The sequence below is a fragment of the Pongo pygmaeus genome, chromosome 18 (genome assembly GCF_028885625.2).
Source record: "Pongo pygmaeus isolate AG05252 chromosome 18, NHGRI_mPonPyg2-v2.0_pri, whole genome shotgun sequence".
NCBI lineage: Eukaryota > Metazoa > Chordata > Mammalia > Primates > Hominidae > Pongo > Pongo pygmaeus.
The window spans coordinates 13219574-13231703 of record NC_072391.2 but is presented as its reverse complement, the minus strand read 5'-3'; the positions used below and the strand labels follow the sequence as shown (position 1 = coordinate 13231703).

The 12130-nt window shown below is 42.4% G+C and overlaps 1 protein-coding gene across 4 annotated transcripts in view; it reads left to right on the top strand.

The window, feature by feature from the left end:
* Positions 1-12130, top strand: part of LOC129015525 (RNA polymerase I-specific transcription initiation factor RRN3-like) — a 34240-nt gene that overhangs the window by 9823 nt on the left and 12287 nt on the right. For all 4 annotated transcript variants that reach the window (XM_054453639.2, XM_063654662.1, XM_054453638.2 and 1 more), the window contains 5 exons: positions 890-959; positions 4285-4383; positions 7758-7850; positions 9580-9718; positions 11367-11497. In XM_054453639.2, the coding sequence (XP_054309614.1) occupies positions 890-959; positions 4285-4383; positions 7758-7850; positions 9580-9718; positions 11367-11497 (532 nt within the window). The remainder of the gene's footprint in view (positions 1-889; positions 960-4284; positions 4384-7757; positions 7851-9579; positions 9719-11366; positions 11498-12130) is intronic.

The following is a 12130-nucleotide window of genomic DNA, read 5'->3' as shown; positions in this document are numbered from 1 at the left end:
CCATTTTCTATTTATTCTCTTTAATTTCAAGTTTGTATGTGGATTCTCCCCCAATTTTGTATGGTGGTTGGAATTTTGCTTTTATCTTCGACAGATATGCTATCCAAAAATTTTCAGTGAGAAATCCCTGGGTGTGTTTGTGTCATGCCATATGAATAAAAATTGCACTTCTAAGAAAAGCTTTTCAGGTTTGTGGGTTTCTTTTGGAGGGGTGGACTTCTAGTTCCCTCTGTCCATTGATTATTTGTTAACTTAAAAAAATCCAACTTGATAATTTTTTCTGCTTTTAAAAATAATATACATGTGTAGTGGGAAATGTCAGCAAAAGTGCTGTTATGTTTCTGTGGGAGAGAAGCTCCCTCTTTGATTTGCTTTCGATATCAGAGTTAACAGAAGCTTATTTTCTCAAAGTCATTATAGATTTTCTCAGAAGCTATACATTGTAAGTTCCAGTTCTGGCCGGGCGCGGTGGCTCACGCCTGTAATCCCAGCACTTTGGGAGGCTGAGGCAGGTGGATCACCTGAGGTCGGGAGTTTGAGACCAGCCTGACCAACATGGAGAAACCCCATCTCTACTAAAAATACAAAATTAGCTGGGCGTGGTGGCGCATGCCTGTAATCCCAGCTGTTTAGGAGGCTGAGGCAGGAGAATCACTTGAACCCGGGAGGCGGAGGTTGCAGTGAGCCGAGATTGCGCCACTGCACTCCAGCCTGGGCAACAAGAGTGAAACTCTGTCTCAAAAAACAAAAAAGTTCCAGTTCTTTGAGACAGGGATTCCTGTTTGCCTCCTATATCTATTGATATTTGCTTTTAGAATGGTAGTTTTCCTTTTTATTCCTTTTCTAGAAAGTAAAGTTAACATGGATTGATTTAATTTTTTAAAAATAGGACACCGTGGTTTCTTATGCCAATACTGGTGGAAAAATTTCCATTTGTTCGAAAATCAGAGAGAACACTGGTAAGAAATCTTTTCATTGAGAATATCATGGAAAAGTTGTTTGTATGATTTCATTTTAGATGATATTAGGTCTTTTTCTTTCTTTTTCTGTCTTTATTTATTTATTTATTTATTTTTTGACACCGAGTCTCACTCTGTTGCCTAAGCTGGAGTGCAATGGCGTCATCTTGGCTCACTGCAACCTCGGGTTCAAGCGATTCTCCTGCCTCAGCCTCCCCAGTAGCTGGGACTGCAGGCGCCTACCACCATGCCCAGCTAATTTTTGTATTTTTAGTAGAGACAGGGTTTCACCATATTGGCCACACTGGTATCGAACGCCTGACCTTGTGATCTGCCTGCCTCGGCCTCCCAAAGTGCTGGGATTAGTGAACCACCATGCCCGGCTGATGTTAGGTCTTTTTCTTAAAGGTTACTTTGTCTTTTAACTTTAAACTGATGTCTAAGAATTTGACTCAGATTCCTTTCTTATAAAGCGGCTACTGGGGATTCCCAGTGCCTTTTTCTGTTATTACGATGTACAAGTCAAGGTCTGAGTTCATTTCAGGAATATCTGTAGTGGCTGCATGCTCATACGGACAAGAATTACTAGAAGATAATAGTTCATGTATTACTAATTGTACATGCCTTATTTTAACCTGAAAACAAAGCCTTCCATAGAAGAATTCTGCTTAAGTTTTTATACAATGTTCAGATCATCCGTGCAGTTTTTAATAATTAATAGTGGTTGCCTTAGTAGAATACCGAATCTAGTAGCATACAAAAAGAATTATGTACCATGACCAAGTGCGACTGTTGCTAGGATTGCAAGATTGATTTTTTTTTTTTCGTGGAGGGGGGGACAGTCTCTGTCTGTCACCCAGGCTGGAGTGCAGTGGCATCATCTCGGCTTGCTGCAGCCTCTGCCTCCAGGGTTCAAGTGACTCTCCCACCTCAGCCTCCCGAGTAGGTGGGACTATAGACATGGGGTACCACACCCTGCTAATTTTTGTGTTTTTGGTAGAGATGGGGTTTTGCCGCGTTGGCCAGACTGGTCTTGAACTCCTGACCTCAAGTGATCTACCCGTCTCCACCTCGCAAAGTGTTGGGATTAGAGGCGTGAACCACTGTGACCAGCCGAGATTGAGTTAGTACCTGCAAATGAATTAATAAAATATTTTGTAGCAATAGAACAAAGGACAAAAACCACATAATCATCTCAGTAGATGCAGAAGTGTGTGACAAACACCAATATCCTTTTATGAGAAAAACAGAAGGAAATTTTCTCAACCTGATAAAGGACATCTGAAAAACCCACAGTTAACATCATATTCAATGGTGAGAGACCAAAAGTTTTTTCCTAAGACAAAGAACAAAACAAGGATGTCCGCTCTTGCTGCTTGTCTAGCCAAGGCAGTTAGGCAAGAAAAAGAATTAAAAGCATCCAGATGGAAAGGAAGGCATAAACTCTCTTTTGCAAGGTGATTTTATATGTCATCCTAAGGAATTTACACACACACAAGAAATTTTAGAGATAATAAATGAGTTCAGCATGGTTACGGGACAGAAGACCAACATACAGTAACCAGTTGTTCAAGACGATTGAATAGGGGAGAATAGTCATTTCAACAAATGCTGGCAGAAGTGGATATGAACATGCAAAAGAATGAAGCATATGGATATCCATATACAAAAATGAACTCAATAAAAGCCCTACATGAAGAGTAAAAACTGTAAAACTCTGAGAAGAAAACAATTACATTTTCATGATGTTGGATTAGGCAGTAATTTCCAGATTTGATGCCTAAGCACAAGCAACCAAAGAAAAAATGCATCAATTGTACTTCAAAATTAAATGTTGTTATGCTTCATAGGACATCTTCAAGAAGATGAAAATAATCCCCAAATAATGGGAGGAAATATTTCTAAATTTTATGTCTGGTAATGGACTTGTATATGTAAAGAACTCTTATAATTGAATAATAAAAGGGCAAATAGCCCAATTGAAATGGGCAAAGGATCTGAATAGGCATTTCTGCAAAAAAAAGCACATGAAAAGAAGCTCAACATCATTAGCCATCAGGGAAATGGTTTCACTTCATACCCACAAGGATGGCTATAATCCGAATGAGAAGACAGTAACAAGTGTTGACAAGGATATGGAGAAATGGGAACGTTGGAACTGTCATATGTTGCTGTGAGAATGTAAAATGGTGCAGCCGTTTTGGAAAATAGCCTGGCATTTCTTCAAGGTTAAATGTAGAATTAACACATGACTCAGCAGTTCCATTGCTGGGTTTATACCCAAGAGAAATGAAAATATATGTCCACAGAAAAACTTGTACATGGATGTTCATAGCAGCATCATCCATACTAGCCTCAAGTAGAAGCAACTCAAATGTCTGTCAACTGATGAACAGATGACAAAACATGGTACAATGGAATATTACTCAGCAATAAAAAGGAATGCTTTATATGTTACAACATGATTGGACCCTAAAAACATGCCAAAAGTCTGTGTATTATATGACTCCATTGATATGAAAGGAATGGTTTACATGTTACAACATGATTGAACCCTAAAAACATGTATTATAGGACTCCATTTATATGAAATGTCTCGAAGAGGCAGATTCATAGACTAGTGGTTGCCAAGGTCTTCATATTTTAGGGGTGCACTAATGGATGTAGGATTTCTTTTTAGAGTGATTAAAATGTTACAAAATTGCTGGCTGGGCACAGTGGCTTATGCCTGTAATCACAGCACTTCGGAAGGCTGAAGTGGGAAGATCCAGGAGTTGAAGACCAGCCTGGGCAACATAGAACATGTCTCTCTAAAAGGAAAAATTAACCAGATGTGGTAGTGTGCACCTGTAGTTCTAGCTACTAGGGAGGCTGAGGAGGAAGGATTGCTTATCCCAGGAATTGAGGGTTGCAGTGAGCTATGATTGCACCACTGCACCCCATCCTGAGAGAGAGAGCAAGACCCTGTCTCTAAAAGAAAAATAAATGTTCTGAAATTGATTATGTTGATGGTCACATAACTGAATATATTAAAAACTTAAATTGTATACTTTAAGTTGGTGATTGTATGAGATATGAGTTTTATCAATACAGCTACTTAAAAACCTAGTTATGCCAATTAAAAATTTCATTTACTGGAGATAATTGAAATGATTATACCGAACATAATACATGTAGAAACAGTATAGTTTTTGTATTGCTGGATAGTCTGTTTTTTTCTTTTTAAATATTTGAAACTAAAGGTCATGTAATTGATGTTTTGCTTACATAACTGTGAAACATTTATTCTCTGTTGAAATGTTTTATCTTATGTTTTCTGCTTTAGGAATGTTACGTTCATAACTTACTGAGGATTAGTGTATATTTTCCAACCTTGAGGCATGAAATTCTGGAGCTTATTATTGAAAAGCTACTCAAGTTGGATGTAAGTATTGAGTAATCTATTTTTATTTTCATTTACTGACTTGAATTTGTTATAATCACAGTATGTGGAAACAATAGTCAGTGATAGGAAATAATCCACTTGGCCAGGTGTGGTGGCTCACGCCTGTATTCCCAGCACTTTGGGAGGCCGAGGCAGGCACATCACCTGAGGTCAGGAGTTCGAGACCAGCCTGGCCAACATGGCGAAACCCCGTCTCTATAAAAATAAAAAAAAAAATTAGCCAGGCATGATGGTGGGTGCCTGTAATCCCAGCTACTCAGGAGGCTGAGGCAGGATAATCACTTGAACCCGGGAGGCGGATCTTGCAGTGAGCCAAGATCGCGTCACTGCACTCCAGCCTGGGCGACAGAGCGAGACTCCGTCTCAAAAAAAAAAAAAAGAAACCACTAGCACCATTCTTTGCTTCCTTTCTTTGAGTGTGTCTTGAACTCCATCTGTGCATGGGCTGGGCAGTTGTAGACAGTTCCTCCTCATGATTGGAGAACAAGGCGTTAAATACATAGTTATCCAAATGTAAAAGTATGGTTGTGGAAAATGCTATGAATGAAACATACATTATGAGTTAGAGAACCTGATAGAATCACAGTGGGGTCAGGAAGGGATTCCTAAGGAAGTGATTTTTCCTGTTTGGCCTTTCTTAAGGGCAGATTATAATTGTAAACAGTTAAAACTTTGTTTAAGGAGGCCCGCACTAAGGTGCAGTGGGAATGAAAGGAAGTGGTAGATTCTAGTGACATTGTGAGGAAAGGTGAACTGGTCCTTGAGACTGGTTTGGAGGAGGGGAGGCAGACAGTAAGGGAAAGGAATCCTTCAAAGGTTGCTCACTGTGGAATCGAATCTTGGTGTTGCCATTAATGGTAGTTAGAAATATGAAGAGGAGGCTGGGCGTGGTGGCTCACGCATGTAATCCCAGCACTTTGGGAGGCCGAGGTGGGCGGATCACGAGGCTAGGAGATCGAGACCATCCTGGCTAACGTGGTGAAACTCTGTCTCATTAAAAATACAAAAACTTAGCCGGATATGGTGACGGGCACCTGTAGTCCCAGCTACTTGGGAGGCTGAGGCAGGAGAATGGCGTGAACCCGGGAGGCGGAGCTTGCAGTGAGCCGAGATCGCGCCACTGCGTTCCAGCCCAGGTGACAGAGCAAGACTCTGTCTCAAAAAAAAAAAAAAAAGAAAAGACATGAAGAGGAGGCAGATGGGAGAGTAGTTCCATCTTGGCCATGTTCAGTTGCTGGTGGGCAGCCTACCAGAGAATACTCACAGGCAGTCGTGGCTGCAGGTGGGGACCTGAGCATAAACCTTTGGAAAGATGCAGTTTAGGACAGGGGAGGAGAAGGGTGATCAGAAGTATGGGGAAAACCAAGAGTCTGGATGCTCAGGAGGGATCTGCCGGAAGAAGGAGTTTGGTCAGCAGCATCAGATACTGCTGTCATTTTTTAGAAGGATGAAAAGAGCAACAGTCCTTGGATTTAGTGGTTAGAAGGTAGTCTTTGTTGCTTTCTGGAGGACCATGTCAGTGAAGAGGCAGAAACTGCATTTCGGGAGAGGATGTGGATGGTGGGGAAGCAGAATTGGGGCTGTTAGAGGCCTTGGTGCAGGGTTGTGGTGGAAGGAGGGGATGGAGCAGGGCTAAGAGGCATGGTTTAGGAGTGGGGAGACGTGAGCAGGTTTGTGGACCGAGGGGAGAGGAGCTTTGGTGGAGGAAAACATTGATGCTATAGGAAAGCAGGAAGATGGAACGAGGTCTTAGAAGAGCTGGAGCTTGGGCTCACTGGTGCAGTGCTCACTTGGAGTTGCACCTCTCTGGCCAACTGGATACGTACTCTTTAGAGTCTTTCTCTGGTATATACGTAAGGAACATTTTAGAATGTTTACAAAGAAGGTCAAGCATAGATAATACAAAATGGCATGGTTTGAGTGGTATGTTAAGGTATCTGAATGGTGATATACCAAAATAAATACTGCATCATGCACATTTGGCTTGCAGTTCATCATTTTTCTGCTCAATTGATTGACGATATGTTTATTACACAATGTGTCTGTGAGTGTCTTGTGCATAGAGATTGTATTAGTCCGTTTTCACACTGCTGATAAAGACATAGCTGAGCCTGGGAAGAAAAAGAGATGTTTTTGTTTGTTGGTTGGTTGGTTGGTTGGTTGGTTTGAGATGGTGTCTCACTCTGTTGCCCAGGCTGGAGTGCAGTGGTGCGATCTCGGCTCACTGCAACCTCCACCTCCTGGGTTCAAGCAGTTCTTCTGCCTCAGCCTCCTGATTAGCTGGGATTACAGGCACGTGCCACCATGCCCAGCTAATTTTTTGTATTTTTAGTAGAGATGGGGTTTCACCATGTTAGCCAGGATGGTCTCAATCTCCGGACCTCATGATCCGTCCACCTCGGCCTCCCAAAGTGCTGGGATTACAGGCGTGAGCCACTGCACCTGGCCAAAAAAGAGGTTTAATTGGACTTACAGTTCCACATGGCTGGGGAGGCCTCAGAATCATGGCGGGAGGTGAAAGGCACTTCTTACGTGGTGGCGGCAAGAGAAAATGAGGAAGATATAGAAGTGGAAACCCCTTATAAAACCATCAGATCTCGTGAGACTTATTTACTATTACGAGAACAGTATGGGGGAAACCGACCCCATGATTCAAATTACCTCCCACCGGTCCCCCCCCCAACATGTGGGACTTACAGGAGTACAATTCAAGATGAGTTTTGGGGCCGGGCGCGGTGGCTCACGCCTGTAATCCCAGTACTTTGGGAAGCTGAGGCGGGTGGATCACCTGAGGTCAGGAGTTCGAGACCAGCCTGACTAACATGGAGTAACCCCGTCTCTACTAAAAATACAAAATTAGCTGGGCACAGTGACACATGCCTGTAATCTCAGCTACTCGGGAGGCTGAGGCAGGAGAATCGCTTGAACCTGGGGGGCGGAGTTTGCGGTGAGCCGAGATCTTGCCATTGTATTCCAGCCTGGGCAACAAGAGCAAAACTCGGCCTCAAAAAAAAAAAAAGTGAGATTTGGGTGGGGACACAGAGCCAGACCATATCAGAGCTAGAATAAATGTTGAATTTGTTGAGGCTACCTGGCATAGAGCATCATGTGATAGTTGTCGATTTTATATAAGTATGTAGTGAAAGGGGCTTGGTTTATTATATTTAAATTCCTTCATGTCCTAGGTCAGTTTACAGGCTTGCACCAGAATTATGTATTGTATTGGAGTACAATATAAGGCACTAATCTGGACACCTTGAATGTGTGTATATCCGATGAATTTCCATCCCAAAATAACATAGTCGTATTTTTTAAATTCTTTTATTCTTTTTTTTTTTCTCCCTTTGTTATAGGTGAATGCATCCCGGCAGGATATTGAAGATGCTGAAGAAACAGCAACTCAAACTTGTGGTGGGACAGATTCCACAGAAGGATTGTTTAATATGGTTAGCAGTTTATTAATGAAAGTGGAGATGAAGTTTATCATAATCAAAGGGTGGAAACAGCTAGTGCTGCTCATCTTTGTTAAGGCTTTAGATTGAAAGAATTAAAATAGTTTAGCAAACTTGAAAATGATTCCTTATATGAGTAATTTGCTGCCATGTCATTTAGCACTTGGCGTAATTGGTTTATTTCCAAGGCTTTGAATTTGGGTTTGGTGAAGTACGTTTCACTTTTGTTCTTGTAACTTTCAGTGTTTGTTTTTGTAAGCCGGATGCTGTTTGTGAGGGCGTGGTTAATAGAAAAGCATACCTATTTAATTTCTGCATTTTACCACTTGTACACTTTGTAGCATTACTTCTTTTGGGTGGTATCTGAAGTTGGGGTCAGTGGAAGGAGAGTCTGAGACAGGGATTCAGGTGCCCTTGGGACAGAGGGTGTCAGGGAGCAGAAGAGGGCAGGGGAGCTAAGCGAGGGCCGGGTCTCACTTGGGAGGTCGCTACAGCCTGATCCCACCAGGCATTCTGGGGCATGGATTGGTCTACAGAGTTTGCTCCCAGCTTGAGACCAAGGAGATGTCATTTTCTGATGCCTTGTCAATCAGTCATTGGTTCTAAGAGGGTGGGGCTGGAAAGAGTGCAAGGGTGGTCCTGGCTCCTTTCTGCTCAGGGCAGTTCTGGAGAAAGTAGGCAGCTGTGAGCTGTTGGCCGCCAGTACTCACAGCAGCGGGGAGGTGGATATCCTGACCTGTAAAAGGGGGCCTGGCATCAAAAGCACCTGCCATGGTGGGCACCAGGAGCAGAGGTAGGGGGCATCTGTGATGTTTGCATGGATAGCTCTCGTTGGGTCTTCTCAATGAGAATCAGAAGCTGGTGCTGTGAGTCTTGGCTTTTATTTTAAATTTCACAGGTGGTTCTGGTTCACATCCCTGAGTGAGACCCCTGCCTGGAAAGGTGTCTGCATTTCTTTCTTTCTTTTCTTTTCTTTTTTAATTTGAGACAGGGTCTCACTCTGTTGCCCAGGCTGGAGTGTGGTGGTGTGCGATCTTGGCCCACTCCAGCCTCGACCTCCTGGGCCCAAGTGATCTGCCCACCTCAGCCTCCCCGAGTAGCTGGGAATACAGTGCCGCCGCACCCGGCTACTTTTTTTCTATTTTTGTAGAGACGGGTCTCACTATGTTGCCCAGGCTGGTCTCAAGTTCCTGAGCTCAAGTGATCCTCCTGCCTTGGCCTCCCAAAGTGTTGGCAATTATAGGTGTGAGCCACTGTGCATGGTCCATATCTTTGTTTTAGTTCTTTTTTTTTTTTTTTTTTTTTTTTTTTTTTTTTTTTTTTTTTTTTTTTTGGTGGGGCACAGAGTCTTCCTCTGTTCCCCAGGCTGGAGCACACAAACTTGGCTCACTGTAGCCTCCTCCACCTCCCTGTTCAAGCTATTTTCCTGCCTCTGCCTCCTGAGTAACTGGAATTACAGGCGTGCGCCACCATACCTGGCTAGTTTTTGTATTTTTTGTAGAGACGGAGTTTTACCATGTTGGCCAGGCTGGTCTCGAACTCCTGACCTCAAGTGATCCCCCCAACCTCTGCTTCCCAAAGTGCTGGGATTATAGATGTGAGCCGCTTTCCCCAGCCTCTTTGTTTTATCTTTTAAAGGAAATAATCACTTATGACGGTTTTCCTACTAAACCACTTTCACATTGAATTTTTTAACGTTAGTATTTACTTTTTTTCTTCAAAGGATGAAGATGAAGAAACTGAACATGAAACAAAGGCTGGTCCTGAACGGCTTGACCAGATGGTGCATCCTGTAGCCGAGTGCCTGGACATCCTGATGTCTTTGGTTTTGTCCTACATGAAGGATGTCTGCTATGTAGATGGTAAATCACAGTAGCTACTGTTTATTGAACACCTGCAGTGTACCTGGCTTTGTGCTGGGCATTTTCCATCCATTATCTCTAGTACTAATAAAAATCCTGTAAAAATATCTATTGAGTATGAGTTTAAGATGATTTAAAGAGGTCAAGTTACTTGCCAGTCACATAGCTTGAAAATGGGACTGGGATTCTGGCTGAGTTATATTTGTCTTCTGTCTTTTCACTGATTGTTGTATTGAAAGATTATATATGGAGTTTGGCCAGTTTTAGATCAAATTACACTCAAGTTGCTGAATGCATTTAAGAATGATGTAGGGGGCACTAATATGTGGTGCTCTGTTATGTATTGAGTTTAGAGGGTCTTTGCCTGGCACCATTGTTGTGCTAGTGTTAGTACTATATGTGCTTCTTGCCTTCGTGGAATTTTAAAGGCTTTGCCAGGCAAAAACAGAATGTTTTTCCATTCACATTGCTAAGATTTAAGATGAGCTCAGTGAGTCAGAATAATAGAACTGGAATCTGAGTTGACTGCATTACTGTTTTAACGGTCTTGCTGTTATAAAAATAATACATGTTGATTAGAGAATTTGGAAACTACAGGAAAGGATAAAAACAATTTAAATGGCCACATTTCTACTATTCAGAGAACCATTATGAGCATTTTGAAGTTTGACTTTTTTCCCTTTTCTGTTAGCGTCTGTATATGTAGGAGAGTATTTTTTAGTGAATTTGGGTGTCACACTAAACGTTAAGTGTTTCATAATCTGCCCTTTACATGGATGCTGAAGATAAACATTTTCTCATATCATTGCCTGTTTTAAAACAATTGTTATTGAATCCCAGCACTTAGGCCACGGTGGGAGGATCGCTGAGGCCAGGAGTTCAAGACTAACTAGCCTGGGCAACATAACAAGACCCCATCTCTAAAAAAAAAAATTGTAATAATAAATGTTACTGATCACGTGGGTTTAACTGTCTTTTACTGTTTTCACCATGATAAGTAACAGTTGTAATGAACATCCTTGTGCCTATATATTCAGCTGTTTACTAACAGTAAAATAATTGGATCAGAGGTCTTTTGCTACACGAATTATAGACTTGCCCTTCAGAAGGATTTGCATTTCTGACCTTGCCACAGTGTGTGAGGTGAGGGCCTGCTTCCTTGCAGGTGTTAGATTATTATATTCAGAGGAAAATCTGTGTAAACTAAAAGTAGCACTTTGTTTTAACCATATTTTAATGGATAATGTCTTTCTTTCTTTCTTTTTTTTTTAATAGACACGGTCTTACTCTGTAACCCAGGCTGGAATGCAGTCGCACAAACATGGCTTACTGCAGCCTTGACCTCCTGGGCTCAAGCGGTTCATCTGCCTCAGCCTCCCATGTAGCTGGGATCACAGGCGTGCCACCATGCCTGGCTAATTTTTTGATTTTTTGTAGAGACAGAGCTTCCCTGTGTTGCCCAGGCTGCCCTTGAACTCCTGGGCTCCCTCCCACTTTGGCCTCTCAAAGTGCTAGGATTGCAGGCAGGAGCCACTGTGCCTGGCTGGATAATGTTGTTTTTTAATGGTGTTGTGTTTATAAAAAATATGGCAGATGAAACTTGAAAATATGTCTTTATAAAAACTGAGATGCCAGATTTTCTCCATAGGTCAGGTTGATAACGGCAAAACAAAGGATCTATATCGCGACCTGATAAACATCTTTGACAAACTCCTGTTGTCCACCCATGCCTCCTGCCACGTACAGTTTTTCATGTTTTACCTCTGTAGTTTCAAATTGGTGAGTAACAATGTGATTAACATTATCTTAGCTTATTTTGTTTTTGCCCGAAAATTTTCCCTAAAAACTGGGGTGGACGGAGACCATGAAGTAAATAATTCTTTTCCTTGAACTTACTTGCTAGTCTGCTTAATAAAATCGCATTCTCCTTCCTTTTTTTGTTTTTTTTCCTTTCTTTTTTGAGACACAGTCTCGCTCTGCTGCCCACTGCTGCAACCTCCACCTCTTGGGCTCAACAGACTCTCAGTCCTTACCCTCTCAAGTAGCTGGGACCACAGGTTACCATGCCTGGCTAATTTTTGTATTTTTAGAAGAGGCGGGGTTTCGCCATGTTGGCCAGACTGGTCTTGAACTCCTGACCGCAGGTGATCTGCCCGCCCCCTGCCCTGCAAAGCGTTGGGATTACAGGTGTGAACAACTGTGCCTGGCCCACGTTCCCTTCTCAGTACACTTGGAGAGAAAAGAGATTGCTGCCTGCCAGCCCAGCTAGGTGCTCCGAAAATGTCATCCTGCCTTTTGGTCACTAGGTGGTGCTCTTCCCTTAAGCCTTTCTCTATTAAAATCTCACATGGGGTAATTAACTGTATTTCCTTTATTCTTTCCAAGGGTAAAGTTGTAACTAGCCCAAACCAA